The sequence below is a fragment of the Epinephelus fuscoguttatus genome, linkage group LG17 (assembly GCF_011397635.1).
Source record: "Epinephelus fuscoguttatus linkage group LG17, E.fuscoguttatus.final_Chr_v1".
Taxonomy (NCBI): domain Eukaryota; kingdom Metazoa; phylum Chordata; class Actinopteri; order Perciformes; family Serranidae; genus Epinephelus; species Epinephelus fuscoguttatus.
In genome coordinates, this window is record NC_064768.1 from 3126892 (window position 1) to 3151616 (window position 24725).

The 24725-nt window shown below is 38.8% G+C and overlaps 1 protein-coding gene across 2 annotated transcripts in view; it reads right to left on the bottom strand.

Moving 5' to 3' along the window:
- Positions 1-24725, bottom strand: part of LOC125904249 (semaphorin-6D-like) — a 514236-nt gene that overhangs the window by 190195 nt on the left and 299316 nt on the right. For both annotated transcript variants that reach the window (XM_049601535.1, XM_049601534.1), the window contains exons 9-10: positions 21681-21771; positions 14717-14839 (exon numbers count right to left, since the gene is read on the bottom strand). In XM_049601535.1, the coding sequence (XP_049457492.1) occupies positions 14717-14839; positions 21681-21771 (214 nt within the window). The remainder of the gene's footprint in view (positions 1-14716; positions 14840-21680; positions 21772-24725) is intronic.

A 24725-nucleotide genomic window follows, 5' to 3' on the forward strand; every position in this document is an offset into this window, starting at 1 on the left:
CACCGGGCACCTTCTCTCCTTCTCTCTCTCTCTCTCTCGTATTCTATTACTGCATCTTGCTAACTCGGCCATTCTGGATGTCACTAACTCGGCTTCTTCTCCGGAGCCTTTGTGCTCCACTGTCTCTCAGATTAACTCATATCACAGCGGTGCCTGGACAGCGTGACGTGTGTGGTTGTGCTGCTGTCGTGGTCCTGCCAGATGCCTCCTGCTGCTGCTGCCATCATTAGTCATTAGTCATACTTCTACTGTTATTATACACATATGACTATTGTCACACTTGTATACTGCCAGATATTAATACATACTTTCAACATATTGTACCGCAGTAGCCAGAACTATAACTATAATATTATTACTTCCAATAATGTTGTAAGCTACTGTCATTACCTGCATCTCTCTCTCTCTCTCTCTCTTTCTCTGTCTCATTGTGTCACGTGGATTACTGTTAATTTGTTATGCTGATCTGTTCTGTACGACATCTATTGCACGTCTGTCCGTCCTGGAAGAGGGATCCCTCCTCAGTTGCTCTTCCTGAGGTTTCTACCGTTTTTTTTCCCCGTTAAAGGGGTTTTTTTGGGGAGTTTTTCCTTATCCGCTGTGAGGGTCTTAAGGACAGAGGGATGTCGTATGCTGTAAAGCCCTGTGAGGCAAATTGTGATTTGTGATATTGGGCTTTATAAATAAAATTGAATTGAATTGAATTGAATTGAATTGAATTGAACTCATATTAATCTATGTTATGGGAACCCTATAACTTTTGGTGCTGATTTGCTGTGTTTGTCTTTGCTCAGATACTCTAACTTTGGATCTGTATGACTATTGCAGAGATAGTTTCTGGAACCACTATGTATTGTTGTTGTCTTATGTTCGTTGTTTTTGTGTATCTGTTTGTTGTTTGTGTATGTCTGTGCCCCCTCTTTTAAGCTTAATTTAGCTTTCCTGGGGTGACCCATTTCACATGTCCTATGTGTGTTGAGCTCAACACATCTGAAGAAATTCCCTGGTATGTGAATAAACAAACATGACTAAGAATAATGTATTTCAAAGAGACAGGCTTCAAGGGAAGGGTGGTGGTGTCCTTTTTTATGTCAAAAACACAATTGCCTGTAAACAAATGATATGGCCTAATGACATCACAATTGAATGTGTTGGTATACATATCACACTTTCTTCCGAAATGTCCTTTACTGTGAACTGTCTCTACCGTCAACCCTCTGCCAAAGTTGATTTTTATGATTAAAACCCTCCTCAACCACTGTGATTTTAATAAAGAGGTACTTATTATGGGAGACTTTAATGGGAATTGGAATGACAAAAAGAAGAGGATAAACCTTAAGCAGATCACCGATCACCATAATCTTACTCAGTTAATTAACGCTCCAACTAGGATAACAAATCACTCTGAAACCACAATAGATTTAGTCTTCTCTAATAAACCAGAAAGAGTCATACAATCTCATAACTTTCTGACTGGTCTATCGGACCACAATGCAATCTTCATCACCAGAAAACTCACTAAAAAGCGGTTCAATACTGCACTCTCAAACTCCTCTAAGAATTCCTCTAATTACTGCTTTATCCCTAAAAACCAAGAACAAAATCTATCTGAGGCCTTGAATGGTCAGGACTGGGATAGTATATATATATATATATATATATATATATATATATATATATAGTGAGAGAGAGAGAGAATTTAATTAGAATTCAAAAAAGAGCCATCAAATTTTATAAACACCTTAAAACAAGTGACCCCAACTCCTACCACTACAAAGCTCTGCAATGCCAAGAGGAGAACATGGAGAAGAGCCTCCTCAGCCAGCTAGTCCTGAGGCTCAGCTCCTCTAACAGCACAAGACCTCAGCACAGCCCTCACACAATCTGGACCCACCAAATTATAGAGAAACAAAAAGAACATTACATTAACTATTGGACATCGACCACAAAAACGCAAAGCAAACTTCAGTGTTATTTGGCTCTAAATAGACAGTACACGGTGGCAGAATATCTGAGCACCGTGACTGATGAGAAACTGAGGAAGACTTTGACCATGTACAGACTCAGTGACCACAGCTTGGCCATAGAGACGGGCAGACACAGGCAGACCTGGCTGCCCAGAGAGGACAGGTTGTGTGAGCTCTGTCCACACAGACAAGTGGAGACAGAGACACACTTCCTGTTGCACTGCAGCAAGTATGAACACATCAGAGCCGACTTCCTCTCAAAAATAAAACATAAAGTCACTGACTTTGATTCTCTGCCTGATCAAACTAAAATGCAACACATCCTTGGAGAGAACAGAGTCAGCAGCTTAGCAGCAGCAACATATGTCAGGTTATGCCACAGCCTGAGGGACAACCATCACAACACCTGACACACCTGTCTATATTTACAGTCCTTGTAACTCACAATCTACATTTTTCTTTATTCATTTTTTTTTCTATATTATATATTGGTGTATTGTATTGTAGATTGGTGTATTTTGTATTATATAACATATATTTAATCTTTTTTTTATAGTTTTCTGACTTACTTTTATTATTGTACTTGTACTTTGTAAATTTTAATGTCTTTGGCAATATTGTTAATCTACAGTCATGCCAATAAAGCTTATTGAATTGAGAATTGAGAGAGAGAGAGAGAGAGAGAGAGAGAGAGAGAGAGAGAGAGCTAAACTCTGCTGGTTTTCTACCCGGAAGTTATTGTAAACAACAAGGTGATAACTGCAGACCTCCAGCGTGAAGCTGCTTCCGGTGCAAGCTCCAGTCTCAAGCCTACCTCCAGTGTGAGGCCCGGAAATAACAAACTTTTTTTACGCCTCTTGGGAGGGACTCCAGGATTTTAACAGAAGAAGAAGAAGGAGGAGAAGGAGAAGAAGAAGAAGAAAAAGAAGGAGAAGGAGAAGGAGAAGAGGAGACTCCGACTCCGACATCTTGTGAAACACGTGTACGATCTACAGTTGTGACGGTAAGTCCAAACAATGACGATGCACAAGTTATGTTTGCAGTTGAACTAGCCGCCCTCTGCACCCAAACTACCGAATACATTACATACCAGTATGTTGGTGAGCTGTGTTAAGTAAGGGATAATGTTGAATGAGGAGGTTGTTGTGGAGAAATAAACCCTGACAGGATGAATGGAAACCCGATGCAAAGGGGTTTATTTCTTACGAATGAAATAATTTATTTGAGACATAGCCTAACGTTGATCAAAATAGACAAATCAAAAAGACTTTTATCGATGTATAGGCTAAATTGCATCATTTAGCGTATCTGCAAGTCCGGTCACTTCTCCGCTGTTTTGCTGACCCTCCTCCTGGTTGTGTGCATTACATCTAACGAAGCTGTTGATAAATCAAACAGTGGGTCGATTGGTTATTATATAGGTGTTACAATATTTGTATTTGTGTAGTGTTATCTGTCATAAACGAGGGATTACGTTTTACGAGGCGCGTTTGTGCCGCGGTGTTACTGAGACGACACTTTTCACTCTCTCCAAAGTTACGTCACATAGTTACAGTATCTAACATCATAATTAGTCGGAAGCTGTTTAATAATTCATGTCACATGGTCTACACTTTTACCAACTGAAATAAAAATATACATTGAACTTAACATTACTTTTTTGTGTTACGTAGATGCACCACTCTATTTTTTCCCCAAGTGAGGGGTATGAAGTGGAACGCTGCACAGTTTGCTGTAAGCTGTTTCACTGCCCCCTCCCAGCCAAAAAGGAAGGATTCAGAAGCACCTGGATGTCCATGTAAAAAATGCCATTACATTCAAAGGTATGTGTATGTGTCTGTGTCTTCATGTGCTCTTGTGTCTTGTTAGTTATTGGCTAATTTAACCTTTTTGTTGACTTCCTCCCAGATAAAAAGATCTGCAAATGCAGTTTAAACTGCAGGAATGCTGGATATTTTCATTGCCCCATTTGTCACAAAACCATCAGCAGAAGATCGGACATGGAGAAACACCTGCAGACTTGCCAAGTTTCCACAAAACAAATGCCCAGCTCAGCTCCTGCCCCCATACAATCAGAGTCGGACACATCTGCTGCACCCGCCCCCTTCCTTCTTCCACCATCCGCCCTTCCACATGTCTCACCCATTTCTGAATCCACTGTTCCTCCTCCCAAACAAGATGTTCCCTCTGCACAACCTGCCACATCCTCCTCTGCCCAGCACACTAAAAGATGTCATAGGAAGGCAAAATGTCCCCATTGCAACCTAATCTGCCTTAAAAAGAACTTAAACAAACACATTCAGAGGAAACACATAAAGAAAAGCAGTGACAGTGTCTTGAAGAGTGTCTGTGTGGACGCAACAAATGGCATATCTGCTGTCCAAAAAACAACACGTGGATTTTCTGTGCCTATTCATGTGCAAAAGAAAACCTGGGGCCACCTGTATAAGGTGCAGTGTGAACTTGAAGACTGCAGGCAGTATCACCAAATGGCACTAAGGAGTGGTTTAACTTTTAGCCAGTGTGAGCACATCCGCTCACTGGAACATTGCAGGGAAATAGCTACAGAGGAGTGGCTGAAAGAAGAGACAGCCTGCACAAAAAGGCAAAAACATGCACAGAAGGCTCATGTCCCTCTCTGTGTAGAAGTTGCATTTCAAAAGAATCCCACACAATTCTGTTTTTCCATACACGAGCCAGCTTTACACCATTACAGTCGGCTTGGGAGGGTGATGGTGACATACAACTCCACAGCTCACACCTGGCATTGTCCTTGTGCCAAACCGAGAATATCTTGTGTCCACAAAAACATTGGCAAGTGGCATCTATTTCAAAAAAACCCAGACATATTCAGAACTGAGACTGCAGCAAGTACACCTCTGCTGCAACAACATAGTGTCTATCCACCATCTGCAGAAATCTTGGAGCTCAGTACATCTACAAACATAAACAGCTTCCAGCCACCTTACCAGATGACCTTGTTAAACCCAAACCACCTGCAAGTTACATCACAGAGTTGCATCCATCAGAGACTACTTGCACCATCTGTCCAGGGTCAGTGGATCTTGAAAAATCAACTCTAATCTCCAGAAATGCACGGATAATCACCATCAGTGGTGTAATTGAACATACGTTTTTAAAATCTCTGCTCATATTATGAAAAATTTCTATTTCTGATTGTAACATTGTTAATTACTCAAAATCTTGTAACATCACAAGTTTTCACAAAATATAAAAGTGGGTGGAAATGTGTTTCCTGTTTTTTTTTCTTTTTTTCTTTTTTTAAAACAGATGTATCAACCTATTTCCGGCGATGCCCACAGGGCCACATGATTTACCGTTACCAGGAATGGATGGACAGTCTTGACAATTTTGATGACCATGTCATATTGAACCTGGAACTGTGTTTATATCTGAGGCTGAATTTACAGGTTAGTAAAATGGAACTTTCATGATAATGTTTCTTGGAACATGTTTATTCCTCTGAAATAACCATGACTGTAATTTTTAAAAATTTGTTTTTCTCTTGAAGAACAATGTTTCAGTGTCCAAAGTAATTGAGTCACTGGAAGGCCTGAGGAAAGTAAAATTTCCATCCAAAAATACTATCCTCCATGCATACCTCCATTTTGAGGCATTGACAAACCACGACTATTCCTATTCCTGTGTTTGCTGTGGCTACCATCCTCCAGTGGTTGTGATGGACTTGCATAAGAAAGGAGTGTTTAACTTGCCTGGTAAGTCACAAAGTCGTGCGTGTGTGCGTGCGTTTGTGTGTGTATTACAAAGACAGTAAATTACAGCTATTTCTTTCAGTGAGTGACATAGAAGAGGTCTCAGAGAACTTCGCTGGGGAGGTCAACATTGAGGAGTTCTGGGATTCTGTCCAGCTGGAGATGATTTCTCGTGCCTTTTTCCCCAATTATTTACATACATAAATTCTCTCTTAGTTATTACCTTTATGTCATGGATCATTGAACTGTAACATACTATTAATTACATGTTTGGTTCCTTTTCCTAGGCCATGCAAAGAACAGCTTTGCTGTGCATCCTAGTTTTGAGCACTGGGCCCCATGGATTGGGAAGAATACACGCAAATCTGACACTGTGTTAAACACAGAATTTGAAAAAGTTTCCTCTTCAAAGTCCTCATCTGAAGCTGAGCTGAGCATGGTTTCAGAGGACCATCTCATGGATGAGCTCATGAAGCAGAAGGTACATATACTGTTATTAAATTTGGGTTGCAGCGTGTAATAATATTTGACTTGATTTCACATTTTCTTTATTTCAAAAGGTTTCAACAGTGCGCAAGCTGTGTAAGGCCTGCAATTTGGACTCAAAGGGATCAAGGAACGACCTTATCAACAGACTAAGAGACGAGATGAAAACCAGACATACATACGACAAAATATTCCAGAAAATCTGGGGAGCTTCAGGTATGGGTCACACATTGTTCTTAAAAACAGTCTGAGATGTGTTATTAACATTAACTAAATAGGACTTTCAACTTTCTTTTATAGGGGGCTGGAGTGTGATTCTCTGCCCTCATGGTGTTGTATACAGTATAAAGTTTAACCTGAGGGCAGAATCGCCAAGAGATAGTGTGTCCCAACCACACTACCTATCAAGCCACATGAAGGGAGACTGGCTGAAACAACCGAAGATAATGTCACAACAGCTCAGCAGGGAAAACTCAGAATTCCTCTTCCATGATTGACTGAAAAGCTACAAAAACCAGATGAAGATGGGCATCCTTGCACTGGGTCTTCAGACCATTATGTCCTTTACGACAAATTTCATGAGGCCAACACCAAAGATCCAAAGGAGGTTTTAAGGAGGATCAAACTGGTCCCAGAACTTCAGAGTTCCCTGAATAGCCAGGTGGCTGAGCAGCTGTTTTCAACTCTGCAGAAAAACAATTACTTCCTCAGTAACATGGCACCATCAACACACATTTTTACAATGAGAAACCTGGTGCATCATCAAAACACCAAAACAAATGAAAAGATTCTGAAAAAGCTGCTCAAGAGAGGAGGTGATTCACAGTCTCTGCATGACATCACTCTAAATGAAGTTGGACAAGCAGTATTAGGTAATTATGAAATTAGGGATTTTTATGTTTATACCTGAAATGTGAAATATAATGCTTGTACTGAACACTGTGTTTTTTCTAAAGCCTTGAGAATCCTACCATCAGAAAACTCTGCACAGCATCAACATCTGCCCTCACCAGTTGGAGCCCCTCTGCAGCAACAAGGGCTTCACGCTGACACACACAAAGGTGGGTAGCAGGTTTTCAAATCAGCATGAATTTATTTTGCCTTTTTTTTAAAACTTGAATTCTCCTGGATAGATGGTGACACATGTGGACCACACTGTGAAAACATCACAAAATGTGAGAACATACAACCATGCCGGGCGTCATGGACATTACACACATATTCCTGCCAACAGCAACTGGTATGTATTTAAAAAGCAGAAGAAAATTATATTACATTTTAGAGAAAGGTTTGTGATTCTTATTTTGAAACCCTGCCACCTGTGAAATTGCTGGGCTAGATGTTATGCTAGTTATGAAATGTATAATAAAGGTGCAATCTTTTTTTTATTTTTATTTTACAATAATTAGCTTGACTATGTCCTGGATACTGAAAGGCCAGTGACACAACTAATTGTGAAGACAAAAAAGAGTTGCCTAATGCGTGGTGACTTCTGGACTCTTGGCTTGGATTGGGAGATGGAATCAACCGTGAGTTAATAATAAATGGATCTTATATGTGAACCAATTATGTATGTCATTAAGGCTGCCAAGTTATTTTTTTGTTTGTTGTTTTTTTGCAGATAGGAAACGCGTGTTTTGAGCTTATAGAAAGAATTGCTCAATCAAAGGTATAAAGTCTAATCTCAGAATATGTTTGTATCCATTTTAAATACTGTTTTACATGCCTAGGTTTACATTTGCAATATATTCTGCAGGGGAAGTGCATTACAGTGGCTGATTTGTATGTTGTACCAACATGGTGACAGCCAACGGCAGCTGACCCACTCTCAAGTTTACCTGTAAGTATACCTATTGGACTCAATTAAGAATATATTTTTATGTTGTTGTTTTTTTTTTATCTTTTAAATGTTTCTTTGTTATAAGGGAGACATTCACATAAGGGACTCCACTGTTATCCCTGTGTGGAGATCTGGACATTTCTTGTTGTCTGTAAGTACAGTTGCATTTTTTCTTTATCGCTGTCTATCACTTTTACAACTGACCCACACACTCACTTTCCTCTGGTGGAGGCAGCCATGCATGCAGCCATTGTACCTCCTGAATCATTGCTGCCCAAATCATTTCTTGTCCTCACATCTTTTTTATATTCACTAAGCACATACTAAACAAAACAAAAACATCTAAAAACAAAGGTGTGTTTCATTAGTGCTGTGATGTTGTGTTTCTGTTGTCTGTGTTGTATTAACCTCTCCTCCTACGATGATATGGCATCTCATTAACCACAATAGGTTTTGAAGCCAGCACAGAGAGAGATTCTCTTTCTGGATTCCAAATGTGCACATGTACAATTTGGATTTGGTGATCAGGAAATGAGAGCACTGCTGAGGTCACTAACAAAAACGTATATTTTTGTTCTGAATGGTGTTCATGTTCCTATGCTGTTCGGAAAAGGTTTGTTTTGGGGCTGAGCAGTATGGACAAGTGGTCAAAACGGTATGCATCACAGTTTTTGGGCCACGGTAAGGGTACGGTTTTGCTGTCTTAATATAAAACTACTCACACTAGCAAAGGCAATATTGCACGTAAAAATAATTAAAAGCACAGATACAGTCAAACCACAAACCTTACTATAAAAATTTAACACTTATCTTAATTGCCTTCCATAAAAAAAACATATGCAGTATCCAATCAAGTTAAACTGCAAACATTATTGTAGTATCGTATCATACTGTATTGTTTTGTATAATTTGCCTTTGTGTATTGAACCTAACAGGGCGTACTGAATGGTTGGATAAAATATTAAATATTGTTGCATCCTTAGTCAGAACCCACCATTACAGCATTCAAAACCCCACAAGATGTGAATATTGATATATTGCCCAGCTCTACATTGTTTTCTCATTGGATCATGTTCTGATCTGAGAAATAGTCTTTTTATGGTATCACCTAAATATGATTGCAATTTTGCACATCAGGTACTTCTTTGAAATCATACAGTCTTATATAATAACATTACATTAATAATATATCTCATAAAATAGTACCATAAAAAGCCTCCTGCATGTGTGTGACTGCATGTAAAGGTTTGTTCCTGACCTAAATTACTTGCATGCTGTGTGCTTTACATTAAGATAACCATGATCTTGACAACTATGTTATGTTATGTTAATGTCTTTTCACTTTTAGAAACCTTTCCCAGTCAATATTTCCTGGACTGTGGCACGAGACCACTGGTTTGGAAATACAGGTAACAGTATATACCACATGTAATCTACATTTAACAGCATTTAAAATCATCGACTGACTTCTTTTCTGTTATCATAGGGTTTTCCGAGACAGCCATATGGAAATTACTGTGGTATCTTCATGTTGATGGTACGAGATGTTAGTGGTCTTATTTATTTCTATGTGCTTAAAAGACATCAATATGAAGTTATTGGTTTTTTTTCCATAGTATGCCCTTTACTCCATTCTGGATGCCCCTTATGATTTCACAGTGGTAAGTTGACTTGCATATTCAAAGTAAACTGTAAACATCTACTCTGGCCAACTGTGATAATTTCTTTTCAGGTGGACATGCCAGCTTTGCGAAAGTGGTGGTGTGTTATGCTAATGGAAAATTTTGAGCTTGGAAGGTGAGAGCACAAACATTTGACATCTGATTGACTGTGTTGGAAATATTAACACCCCATTTATGGCCATCTTTGTTTTTCTTTTTATTTGAGCCATGGCAAAATGTTTGCCCACTGGACAGACATTTCAAGGGCTGTGCTGCAAGATGAGGTGCCACCAGTGTTTCATTTGAAGAAGCGGAAAATGGATGACATCACTGAGGTCAGTGATTTCTCCCCCATTGGAAGAAGGGGTCATGTTATACTAGTAGATGTATTGGAGAAAGCTGGTTCCTTGGAACACAGGAATGAACAAAGTTGGGTGTGCATATTCTTTATCAGTATTTAGATGCATCAAGATGTCGTCCTTACAGAGCTAGCCCTGATCCTTGCTTTATTTTGAATATTGAAAAAAAGGATTTGTGAAGGCTTTGGGATGAAAACGAACGTTGCCATCTCGATGACCAGGAGACAGAAGAAATCCTGGACCATTTCAAATTCAGATTCCACAAAATGGAAGACATGTGGATGTTTTGTGAAGAAATCAATGACAAGAGAGGATACATGTCCTACACTGAATGTGAAATAGAGTAGGATAATAAGGATAGGCAATATATCAATATTGTACGATGTTCAATAAAAGGCTGAATAGAACAGAGTGAAAAGGTGTACTTTAATCTGTTTTCCTAAATGTTTTTAGGCCTGCCATAATAATTTACTTTAATTATACCATGAAGATCACAGGTGAGTTAGTGCATTTCAACAAAATGACTATAGTTTTATCTATTCCTCTCTTCCCTAAATGCTGACATTTTTATATTTAAGCATAGGTGAAAATCTGATTGGCCTCAATCTTCTTAAGATTTTATGGTGTAAAGTATATCATTGAAGACCTGAGTGGAATCATTTAATTCAATAGAATTAAAAAAAATAAGGCATTTACCTCAAATAAATGTTATATATGAGCTGTTAAGGCTCTGAACAAATGTACATAGTGTTAGCATGTTGATTGATGTTTTCATGTAACTGCTTCTCTTCAGAGGGACTCCAGGTTGACTGAACACGTCTTAGGTTTATGGTTAGGTTTTTCTTAGGTTAAAAGTTTATAACTAGATGCAGCAGGTTAAAGGTCATTTTGGAATTTCCACAAATAAAGGACAGACAACATCAAAAGTGTTCTACATTTAAGAAACTAATGGTTTTCACGTTACAATGTTGATTAATTAAATTTAAATCCACGACGAAGTTGCCTCTTTCAAAATCGATAACGTGATTAAGTAAATATAAATCCACGACGAAGTTGCCTCTTTCAAAATCGATAACATGATTTTATTTTGAAGTTTCTTTTATTTTAAAGTTTCTTGTGCGCACTTCCTGTCCCAACTGGCCTCACACTGGAGGTAGGCTTGAGACGGGAGCCTGCGCCGGAAGCGGCTTCAAGCTGGAGGTCTGCAGTTCGATCGTATTGTGTGATGTGGGTGATTTATACTGCTACAGTCTCAGGGGGCGTGTTTGTAGCAGGGACAGCTCCATTACGTAACGCGGCTATGATTTAAGGCCCGCCCACTAAATCCAGAACACAGAAACCTAGAAAGGCAGTTTGTGAAGCCTAGCTCCACAATTCAATTGTAAATGGTTGAAAGGCTTTTTTACACATTTTGAGGAATACTTTTATGACCTATTTAATGTGTTTAGAAGAAGATTGCAGAATTTGCTTCACACAGACTTTAAGAACCATATTAAAAGTGTCGTAAAATCTGTCAATTTTAATCTTCAAAATTTTAAACAGATCAGATCATCTTTGTCTGTCAGCGTGGCCCTAACATTTTTACATTCCATGATTCTATCGCATATTGATTACTGTATCACCAGCTGGTCCTATACATGTGACTCAACTCTTAGATCTATTGAATCTTGTTTTAAAGAGGCACTGAAAGTCTTTGATAAGAAGCCCTTGTCTTATCACTATTGCAGCATTCTTGACAAATATGATTTCTTAAACTTTACCAATTTAAAACATTTCAAATCTGCCTGTCTTATCGATAAAATTTTACATGGCTTGGCCCCTCCGCCACTGAACGATTTTATTAAACTGAGATCTCTCCGTGGCTCTACCTTACGAGTGACTAGGGCCATGGATAGAGGGGATTAGGAACTCCACTCCATGCAGACATCTTTTGCTTAGAATACTCTGTCTTTCAAAGGGTGTGCCTTTTGGAATAGCATCCTACCTTCCGTAAGGGAGTGCTCAAGTTGTATCACATTCAAGAAACAGCTGAAGCTGTGCTTAAGAGGAAGCCAAACCTATGATCATGTATAAATTCTGAATGGGCACGCTCGGGGTATGTGTAAAAGTTTACTTAAATCGTAAATCTGGGGTTAGGTGAAACAGGGTAACCTGCATGTTACAGTGCGATTCTTTGCAGGGACCTGTGCAAGTGCAGCAATGTGCAATTTCACTGCGCACTTTATATTTAATACACTGTGTTTTTGTGCAATACACATGTTTATATTCCTGGTTTTTGTGCAATTTATCAAAGGGACCTATGCAATCGAGCAACGTGCAATTTCACTTTGCATTTTATATCTACAAGCTGGGCTTTTGTGGGAACCGGAGGGTCGCCAGTTTGAATCCCCGTCCAGACCAAAATATGGAGCGTGGACTGGTGGCTGGGGAGGTGCCAGTTCACTTCCTGGGCACTGCCGAGGTGCCCTTGAGCAAGGCATCGAACCCCCCAACCGCTCGGGGCGCCTCACCAAGGGCAGCCCCCTCACTCTGACATCTCTCCACTTTGTGCATGTATAGGACCTGTTTGTGCATGTGTGTGTTCGGACCTGTGTGTAATTGACAAGCAAGAGTGAAAACATTGAATTTCCCCTCAGGGGGATTAATAAAGTAAAGTAAATAAACTTAAAAATATTATTATTATTTATTAAAAATATGTTATTAATTGTGCACACCTGTGTTGTCATATTTGACTAAAACGTAAAATACATCTTGATGTTGATATGTTTAGTGTTGTGTCACTTTCTGTCTTCATGCCATTAAATTAAATTATGTGGCTTATTACCCTGTTACCTTGTAACAAGAAATGGCTAGAAAGTAAGGAAAGTTGATTCGGAAAAAATAATATTAAAAAGTGAATGTTCATTCTTCTCGCAGTCAGTACCAAACCTTTGTGTCTCATGTGTTGTGAAACCGTGGTGTTGATCAAAAACAGGAAAGTTAAGTGTCACTACGAGAAAAAAACACAGGTCCTTTGAGGAAATATATCCACTGAAGTGAGAGCATGCAAAATAACTGAGCTGAGAGCCAAGTGTGACAGATCTACCTGACTCATCACACACTCATTTACTGCCCAGCCACGTGCAAATGAATGTTCACTGAACTGAACTGGGGCAACATAAAAAAACATTCAGTGACGCGAAAAATTAAGTTAAAGACTGCTTGAATGCCTCGTCCAAGAAGTTACTTGAAGGTAAAGAAAACTGTGTGACAAAATCAAGCAAATCCCAATGTCAGCGATGACAATCAGAAAACCAGAAATATTGCAACTACTCAGAATGCAGCATGCACATCCTTCGCCATTGATGAGTATTTAAACGTGGTCCTGATTTCTATTACTTGAAATGTAGGCTTCAAGTTAATTGTGCTAGCTAGAGGACTTATTTTGTTTATGGTATACACAGCTATTTGTTTTCCATGTTAAAAAGTATCCCACGTTGAATACTGTTGAAATGATAAGGAATGTACGTTGTTTATTTTATTTGATAGGCATAGGGGTAGGCTACTGGATGCAACTTAGACATTATAAGATTCAGGATTCAAGATTCAGAAATTTTAGTAACTGGCCTTCCTTGAATTTTAATTGAATACTCCTGGTCTACAGTAACTATGTAAACTATGGAGGAGAAACTTGACATTTCAGTGCAGGAATACCCAAAGCTTTACATTTGTCAATACAATATTTTAGGTCTACAGTAGGCTGAGTAGGCTATGATACGATGCTGGTTATGGTCACTTTGCAACGTCAGGTGCAACCGCAACCTGCCTTTGCACTCTTAAATAAAGGGACAAGAGTAGCACCCAGTGTCCCAACCTCACGTTTTCCAGGCGGTAATGTGTTGTGGCCCTTAAGGTGTCAAAACTTAAGTTAGTGACGTCTCACAGCAGGCAACTACTTGCAATGCGTTGACCTGCAACATTTTTGTGGCTGAATATAATTTGTAGCTTCTTAAAATATGAATGAAGATAGTGATAGTGAGATACTGGCTACAGTTGTATTCGTAGTAGTGATGAAACAAAAACCAGCATCAGAGGGATTGTATTCATTCATCTATATGCCACAAAAATATAAATAACCAGCACGAATTAATCAGTCAGTGAGAATGTGTGTGTGGGTAAGCACATACAGCGAGCAGCAGAAGCAACCCACTGTCCGGCACGGAAACACCATGTGGAAGAAAACAGAAGGCTCAGCGGGGTCGGAACACCTGCCGCAGCAAGCCAACATGTCATCTGCGGTCATTTTAACTTGACCAGTGGACTTCACTACAAGCTGATTGGCTGTTGAAACAGGTGATGTGCTTTAAAACCAGCCACTAGGGATTAGACCAGCTGAGTTTCAGGTGACACCATCAGCTGGCGTAAGTCGAGCTCAGACCAGCTAGTTCACACCCTGCAACTTTTCTCTGCAACGGACCTAAAACTGTTTCATTTTGTCACGAATCTTTGATCTGCACTGGGTTTAATAAGTCAAACATCTGAACATTGTATGACTAAAATTTCAGATTTACATCACATGATAAAAAACTGAACCATCTGTCACTAGATGTAATTGAAAGCTTCAGAAAACAACAGGTAAGTTTGAGTTGGTAATGCTTTTGTCCATCTGATAACGAACACTGTGACCGACCTCTGAGCCACTTGGAGTCGTACTTGACAGTCCTGAGGACAGGTCGGCCGTCCCCCAGGCTTCTGTAGATGACGGCGTCGCTGGCCAGGAAGTCGGTCATGGTGGCTGAATAGAAATCTCCCCCTGAGACACAAAAACATGTTGATGTTCACACTGACAATCTCAACTCCTCTGAGACAATAATTTCAGAAATTACTTAAAAAAAAACACATTCTTTATGTTTAAAAATTCTGATGTCAAACCAAATACACATGGTTGTATGTATCATTGTGAATGTCTCTTCTGTAGTTATGTATGTAATTATTGTTGTAGATTTGTGCTGGCCTTTAGTCACTTGTAACAGTCACCATATATTTTGGTTTCATACTTTACACTAACTTTGATCTGTAAAAAGTGCTTTTTTCCCCCCTAAATGTGTTTTGTTCTGTTTTATTAAACTTGCATAATGAACAGTGGTGGAAAGTGACTCAGTACATTTACTCAAGTACTGTACTTAAGTACAAATTAGAGGTACTTGTACATTTCCATTTAATGCAGCTTTATACTTCTACTCCACTACATCTCAGGTCCTGGTTCAGCAGAACTTTAAGATGATTGTAATCTGCAAGCCTCACCACTAGATTACACTAACACCCTGTCTACACATATACAGATACTTTTGTGAAATATAATTTTTCTTCTATGTTATGGCCTCCTGTCTACATGCAAACAGAGTTTAAGGTCACTAAAACAGGGATTTTTCTTTTTTTAAAAACACATTCGCATTTTTATCAAAACTGTGGTTGCTGTTTGCCAAAGGACTTCCTATAACACACTGAGCCCCTTTCTCCTCAATTTTCAATTTCATTCAGTAAGCTTTATTAGCATGACATTTTATTGTTGCCAAAGCACAATTACAATATAATACAGTGAATTCAATTAAAGCTACTTTTACCTTTCTTGCATTTCACACAGCAGTTTTTACAAAATTTGAACATCCACAACTCCCGCCTCCCTCCAAAGTCCCATCCCCCTCCTCCTGCAACTCCACTTCCCTCCAAAGGCCTACTCCCCCCTCCTCCATTACATCCTCATTACGTCTATGGTAGACGTAGGTGTTGGCAGCGTAACGTTAGATGCACGGAAGAGGAGAAGTGAGTGTAACATGCCAAGAGGAGAGTAGAAGAGAAGAGGAGCCCCAAGACCTTCTGATCTGAGGTAACGTTAGATACACTGAAGAGGAGAAGCGAGTGTAATACGCCAAAAGTAGAAGAGAAGAGGAGTAAAACACACTGCTGATTGCTAACGTTAGCCATTAGCAACTGGATGCTGTGTTGCCATATATAACGTTATAGCCTATGTTACATTAGAGGCAAACTAAAAGAGAAATGTTACGCAAACGGTTACGTCAGTCGGAGGCTTCCACGTGGGGAAGACAGACAAGACGCTCGGCCAATCGTTGGCCGATGATTGGTCAGTTTTCTTAGAACCATATGAGAATGGTAGCATTATGAGTTTTAATCTCTGGTGGAATTCACTTGCATTTTAGTGTACCATCAGCTTATTAATAGTATTTTAACCTAAACAAAGAAAAGCATAAAATTTCCAGAAAGGAAAGTGTCGCTTTAACTGCAATGGAATGTAATAGGTAATTAAATTAACAACAATGTATTAATACAAAACAGACATTTTTAAGAAAAACAAACAAACAAAAAAAAAAAACTCAAATGAAATGTAAGACTAAAGAAAACTCCAGAGGCCTGTACGAAGCAGGATTTGGCATTAGCGAGGTAACTTCAAGGTTAACTCTGAGTTTTCAGTACTATGAAGCTGAGGCCTGCATTACGAAGCAGGATTTGGCATTAGTGAGGTAACTTCAGGGTTAACTCTGGGTTTTCAGTACCACGAAGCTACCAATTCATATCACATGAAGCAACCTATTTCATTCATGGTTCTGATGATGTTAACACCCCTGCTCCTTTTACATGAACGCGCTTGCAGCTGGATAGGAAAACCCAGGGTCGACTGAACTAGTTGATAACCAGCTTCGTAGTACCAGTTATCCACATGACCAGTGTTAGGGTTAGCCAAACCAGATAACAAGAAGATATGCTGGGTAAGTTGAACTAGCTTCGTAGTACGGGCCTCTGGTTCTCTATTTACCGGGATAAATCACTGTGGCAACTTATGGTGAACAGCCAACCTGCTCTGGAGCAGATTAACTTCAGGATATTGGATCACAGCCTGTCAACATCCCGACCTCTGACCAATCAGATCACTGAAGAAAAGAGTATACATGAATGAAAGTCTGGAGTGACAAATAAGAGTGGAGTGGTAAATAAGAGGAGCCTATATGCTGTTATAGTTCCGTAGAATCATTTATTGCGCCAGGGCTCTATTTCCACTGGTTTTAAAACAGAGCTTCTAACAAATGGAGAGATCGTTCACAACACTAAACACATGATTTTAGCACTATTTGAAATTATTACATTTATTTTAGTCTGCAGTGACTGCTGACAGTGGCACTACTTTTACACTCTGATTCTATCACTGCAGCTCAAAATAACATGAGACACCTATGTGATGAGAACTAGGATAAAACAGATAATATTTTTTATTGGTTAAACAATCCACACACTGTTAAGTGGCCCCCGTTATTATAAATGTGATATTTTGGACAGATAGACCTCATTGGTCATTAACTACTTTCCCACTCATTACTTCAGCAGCAAAAACAGTCTGGTGTTACGTTAAAGTGTTTTATGTGACATTCAGAGTACTATTATCATCATCCAACGAAACAACAAAAAATACTCTATACTAACATCACATAGGCCCATAGCGATAGCAATAGTGATACCTGCACAGAATTTTAGTTTCAGATAATGGTGAATTTTGGATGGTGTTTTCAATGTGTCTAGATCTTCTGTTTAAAGACTACAGTTTGTCATTCACATCCCTCACCACTGACATTTTACTGCCTAGTAAACCACTGTTTCATCTCATATGATATGAAGCAGCCTACTTCATTCAGGGTTCTGATGATGTCGGTAGAAATCAACCACCCCGCCCCTTTTACATGAATGCGCTCATGGCTGGATAGGAAAACCCAGATTTGACTGAACTAGTTGATAACTAGCTTCGTGGTACTGGTTATCCAGACGGCTAATGTTAGGGTTAGTCAGACCAGATAGCAAGAAGATATCCTGGGTAAGCTGAACTGGCTTTGTAGTAAAGGCCTCAGGTGTTACTGTATGTCTTGTTATGTTGGTTGTCTCTTAGTAATAAATAAAAGGCAGAGCACCTATGTCGCTGACGCTATTTTGTCCAAGTAGATGTCTCTCTCTCAAGCTCAAAGCAATAAGCAATATATATATATATATATATATATATATATATATATATATATATATGATTTTATTTTGATTTTTTTTTTTATTTTTTTTTTTAGTGTCATGCCACCTAGTGGCCCATCACCAACGGGATTATATGACACCTTTGCAAAACAAAATAACAATACTGATACAATGCTCCCTTTCTCATGTCCCAAGCTTTCTCCAAATACTTTGCCAGTCCAAATAGTTCTTTTTCAAACAACCAAGTCAGCCGTTGTGAATCATCCGCATTTATCCAATCTACCTTAATCTTTGTATTACTAAACAACTCCTCGCGGATATTCCAATAAAAAGGACAGTACAAGACAAAATGATACTCATTTTCTACTTCTTTCAGGTCACACATTGGGCAGATTCGACTGTCTTCTTCCAACCCGATATTGAAACCGGGAGGTATGTACCTCCCGGTTTCAATATGAAGTGTCAAAATGCCTGCTCTAATCTGTGCACAGAGTGATCTTTGTTTCTTTGACAGGTTATACAGAACATAATTTTCAGTGAAGTACGTGAATTTTATTTCACAGTAGGTACATAGCTTTGGTTTACTCCAAATCTCATCTGCCCACTGTTGTTGAACCTCATAAAGCAGCCTTTCCTTTAAAGTTACAATGTCAATTTTCTTTGTTCTGAGGAATACTTGTTCATATCCATAAATACAAAACAAATCACACGTCCATTATCCAAGGTCCATTCCGTTGTATATCCCATTTGAATATTTTTTTTTTTTTTTGCTAATCTATTATCATCCATACTGAGTAACCTATTCCATAATCTGGCAGCCCAAACCTTCCAATGGACTTCACTGGATTCCCAGCCAATATCCCCTGTGACCGCCAGCATTGGAACATATCTATGCACACCCAAAAAATATCGAATGGCCCGATTATGTACAGCTACACTCTTAGGATAACTACCATGACCCCAGATCCCAGCCCCGTAGTCCAGGACTGGACAGACACAAGCCTGAATAAGTTTGGTATATGTAAGGAAACCAATATCTTTGAGTACCTTAATTTTACCAATAACTCCCCCTAGTGCTCTACCTGCTGATTCAGAGAGGACTGTTGTGCCTTGAACAAAATTCATGTACTCATCTACATAAAGACTCAAGTATTTATAAGAGTGAACAAAATTAATTTTTTGTCACCAAAATAAAACTGATATTTACTACGACAAATAAAAGGATTTCGGAAATGTATAACTTCAGTTTTTCTTTTATTTATGGACAGCCTCCATTTCTTGCACCACTCATTTGTATAAGACAACATTTTTTGCATATTGTGTTCATTTTCAGCCACTGTAATAATATCATCAGCATACAAAATAATGCTAACCATTTCTTCCCCACACTGTTACACCACAGTTTATTGACTTAATTGCACATGCCAGATCTTTAATATAAACTGCACCCCCAAAGGTGTCAGAAACCACTCTGTGTAAGACTCATTTATTCTTACACAAGCTATGGGGTTGCTATATAATGACTGTATAGATTTATAGAACTTCCCATTTACTCCATATTTAAATAACCTATACAAGAAAAGATCTCTATTCACAAAATCAAAAGCTTTTCTAAAATCAACAAAACAGACAAATCTCTTCTCTTTTAACCTTACCCTTACTATCAAGCTCAAAGTATAGAGATGATCCAGACAAGCCCTGTCTTTACGGAATCCATTTTGTTCATCTACAAGGAGTTGTCTCTTCTCAAGATATGACATAAGTCTAATATTAAGTATGGAGGAGTATAATGCGTAAACAGTGCTAAACAAACTAATCCCTCTATAATTAAGAGGCACCCTTGGGTCATCGCTTTGAGATTTAGGAATCAGGGTTTTGATAGATCTAAGCCACACAGAGGGTATTTTACCTGTTTCAAAACATTTTATAAATAAGCCATGCAGAGTGTGAGAGAGCATTGGGAATTTCAGGACTTCATTTGGTAAATTTTCTATGGCTGTGGCTTTTCCTACTTTTTTAATAGCCAACTGAACTTCTTCCGTAGTCAACTCATGGTTAAGGTCTTCATTACTGGTATGAATTTCATTTGCCATCTCACCCTCCTGCATCGCTTTCACAGAACATATTTCCTGATAAAATGTATCATCATTATTTGATGAACCATCATGGAACAATCCTTTAAAGTCTGCTTCCCATTTCTTAATAACTTGGAATAATGCTGTAATCTAGTTACCATCATTTCCCAGGACCTCCACAGGAATTCTCTTTATCCTTTTTGGGCCCAGTTTATTATTTTCTTTCCAGAAAAGTTGTGGGTTAGAAGTTTGAATCCTTTCAATGTGCAATACATGTCCTCTTTGATAACATCTTTTATACTTTCTGTATGGCTTGTCAAATATGTACTGACATTCTTTAAAGACTTTTAAAAGGCCCTTTTTATCAGACTGGGTACCTTTGCATTTCAGAAATGAGTGTTCTGCTTTATGCATAGACTGCCATAGATATTCTAACTCTTCATTCCAGTATGGTTTTCTTGAGTATTTGGGGTTCTTTTTCCACTTCATCATGAATTAATTTACAGAAATCTTCATACCACTTGTCCAATTCCTTTTGATCTCTGTACCCTCTCTGTCTATACTGATAAAGATTGTTGTGCTTCTGGGCCGAAAAAGTTTTGGGGTAATTTCCTACACACCTTCCCTTTAACATAAAACTGATTGATTTGTGGCCCTGTCTCAAGTTGACCCATTACACGTCCTGCATGAAGTTTTAAAAATAACACAGAGTGATCGGGAAGTCCACAACAACCTCCAATTAAATTTATACAACCTGCATTATCTGCCAATTGACTTGGGGTGATCACCTCAAAAGAAATACAGTTCTGTAAACAGTTATGTGGTACCAGTCAACCACCGCTCTCCCTTTAGTTGAGACAGAGGTAAAATTATCACTAAGGGGACAAATTCTTCCATTAACAATACACAGTTTAGAGTCCCTCAGAAATCCAATTAATGATTCACCATGTTTGTTAATGCATATATCTAATGGGGTTCTTATTGGCACGTCATCAGTTTCTTTTAAATAATCATCTAGTGCACACACTCTGCTATTAAAGTCCCCACAAACATATGTAGCATCAGCTTCCGAACATAAATATATCTGGCTGAAGAGATGACACGAGATGTCACCTGCTTCCGACTTGTCAGCTTTGCCACTTCGGAAATTGAGATTTTTCTCGCTCATATTCGCAACTGTTTCTCAAAGTTTTTCAAAGTTTTTTTTTCAGGTGTTCTTCATATCAGTATCAATATATATATATCAATATATATATATATATATATATATATATATATATATATATATATAAAATTAAGGATCGGGGGAAAAAATCAATACAACATAGTATGGTGGTATTTTTGTGTGGCAGAATTGTATCGTCACACAGTGCCAAGTATCAGCTTTTTTATTATATAAATTATTGATATCACAAATACAATTTTTGTATACAATACAAATACATTTTTGAACCTCAGTAATTATTTATATAAATAAATGTGACAGTATGTCTGTAGCATGACAGAGCCCAGTCATTGGTTATAAGTGATTTTCTAAAGTGACTTTGGACTCACCTGCAAACAGTCCAACGTTGGACTGACCAGACTCAAAGGGACAGCGAGCCTGACCGACCACCTCCTCTCCGACCTGCTCCAAGGACGTCATCTGACAGCAGAGAGGGAAATGATTCAATATATGTTTAAGATTAAGGAATAACAAAAACCCATACATAACATGAGGAAATATAAAAAGTGATAGATAGATAGATAGATAGATACTTTATTCATCCCAAAGGAAATTAAGGATTATTCAGTGTGTCAGCAGAGAGGATGACGATGCTGCTGATCAGCTGGTGTCAGTCAGTGTTGAGCAGAGACTCACTGCATGTTAATGTACCTCAGCTAATAATAAATACACTGACAGTGATGATGATGATGATGATGATGATGATGGAACAGATTTGAAGTATAAAGAGTCTGAGCCTTTTTGTCTCAGTCTGACACAAATCTGGCAGCAACATAAAGTCATAAAGTTAGAGCTGCTTTCTGTTCTACTGAAAGATTCTCAGACACAAAATGTAAACAGATATCACCAATCAAATCTCACACACACTTCACACACATACTTATGATAATATAGGGATCAATCATTTAGAGGCAGCATAAAATGACACGATGGTCATTTTCAGGCTTATCTTATGTTAAAGTAGCAACATGTACAGCAAAATACTGGTAAAATAAAAAATAAAATAAAATAATAAAAATAAACAAATAAATAAAATTCTTCAACTCAATCAATTTTATTTATAAAGCCCAATATCACAAATCACAATTTGCCTCACAGGGCTTTACAGCATACGACATCCCTCTGTCCTTTGGACCCTCGCAGCAGATAAGGAAAAACTCCCCAAAAAAACCCCTTTAACGGGGAAAAAAAAAACGGTAGAAACCTCAGGAAGAGCAACTGAGGAGGGATCCCTCTTCCAGGACGGACAGACGTGCAATAGATGTCGTACAGAACAGATCAGCATAATAAATTAACAGTAATCCGTATGACACAATAAGACAGAAAGAGAGACAGAAAGAGAGACAGAGAGACAGACAGAGACAGAGACAGTGAGAGATGCAGGACAGACGGTAATGACAGTAGCTTACAAGAACATTAATGAAAATAATAATGTTATAGTTATAGTTCTGTCTATTGTGGTACAATATGTTGAAAGTATATATTAATATCTGGCAGTATACATGTGTGATAATACTTATATGTGTATAATAACAGGAGAAGTATGACTAATGATGGCAGCATTGCATTCAAACTCTTATTTTCAAACCACAGCTGTCAGATGCAGTGTCAGTGATTTTTCCCCAGACGTAGACACAAAAACAGTGATGACTGAGCCTTTGCTGTGGCTGCCCCAAAACTCTGAAACAGCTCACCTATTCAAATAAAAACTGCTCAGACTACAGAAACCATTCTGCCGCCACTGAAGACCTTCCTCGTCTTCCATTTTCTGTTGTGCCTCATCCTCTGCTTTGCTCCGATTTGTTCTCTATTGAGTTTATTGTTTTCTTTTGTTTGCCCCTGCATTCATCTGTTTGAGTGTTTTGTGCCTGCAGCGATTGTTTTTAATTGTGCTCTATAAATAAAGTTTGACTTGACTTATCAGTGGTAGTTATGATGGGCCACATGACACAAAATTTCAACGTAAAGTTTACACAGATGCATTGGATTGTCAAAATAAAATAAAACTTTACGTTCACTTGACACAAAAACTCATCCCTTGTGAGCTTGACACTTTTTAAAATTTTAAGTTAAGAACTAAGCTGCTCGATATTATTGTTAACTCATGGTTTATTATTGGGGAAGCAGCGTACATCTTTACTGGCATCACAGTATCTCTACAGAAGTGTATTCTGTCAGAATGTCCACCCTCCTGTCCATGTCCATGTTATTGTCCTGTGGCTCTAGTAGTACAGTCCAGTGTGTACATTCAAAACAGTCCCTGAGAGACTCACTGGTCTCCGAGGACCACTTCCTGGCTGAGTGAGTGGTAACAGGCAACTTCAATACACAGGGTTTTTATGTAGGCTGGAGAGGAACCAGATTATGATCTGATCTGCTAAGCGGTGGTAGGGCAGAGGCACTGTAGGTGTCCTTGGCATTTCCATAAAACAAATCTAGTGTCTTATTCTCCCTGGTGGGACAGTCCACATACTGAAAAAACCCTGTCAGATGGGAGGAGAGAGAAGTGTTGTTAAAATCCCCCTTATTGAAATGAATGCACTAGGGTGCTGGGTCTGGATTTTGGCAACAGTTTCATGGATGACATCACAGGCCACTGCCGTTGCTGCCCGCAGTGGAATGTAAACAATAATGGCGACAATGTGTGAAAACTCCAGTGGTATATAATACCGTCTAAGACCAACTGCCAACAGTTCAATATCCTGATAGCAGATCTTGGAGTGAGACGCAGTCAGTGAGGGGGAGAGACCAAGATGGTGGCACCCTGTCCTCAGCAGTAAACACAAAATTAAATCAGCCACGGACTAAAAGAAAACAGACTAATTAAAACCAAAAACCACAGGACAACACTTTTGCTTGTACCACTCATCACACGTGGAACCAATAACCACCACAGTGGAGGATTTACCGGACTTGGAGGCTTTCATTGACCACTACTACTACAACCAGCAGGACAACATGGACAACAGAACACCCCAACCCAACAAAAAAAACCAAGCGAGATTCATCCACCGACACAGACGATCTACAAACCACAGAGATCGAGGTCAGTATTCTTAACAGTATCAATAAAAAACTCTACCTTCCCATCCCACTTCACGATGAAATAAAAGACCTGAAAGCTAGCATGGAATTTGCACACAACCACATCCTCTCCATCAATAAAGTTAACAACTCGCTACAGTCATTCATTAAAACCTTATCCGAAAGAATGGACACAGCCACCAGAAAAAACAAAATGATGAAAGAGACAGTTTTGGACTTACAATCGCAAAGCATGTGCACTAATCTGATCTTTTCCGGCATACCAGAAACCACACCAGACAACCCCGACACAAAACTCAAAGCCTTCATGAAAACCCACCTCAAACTCC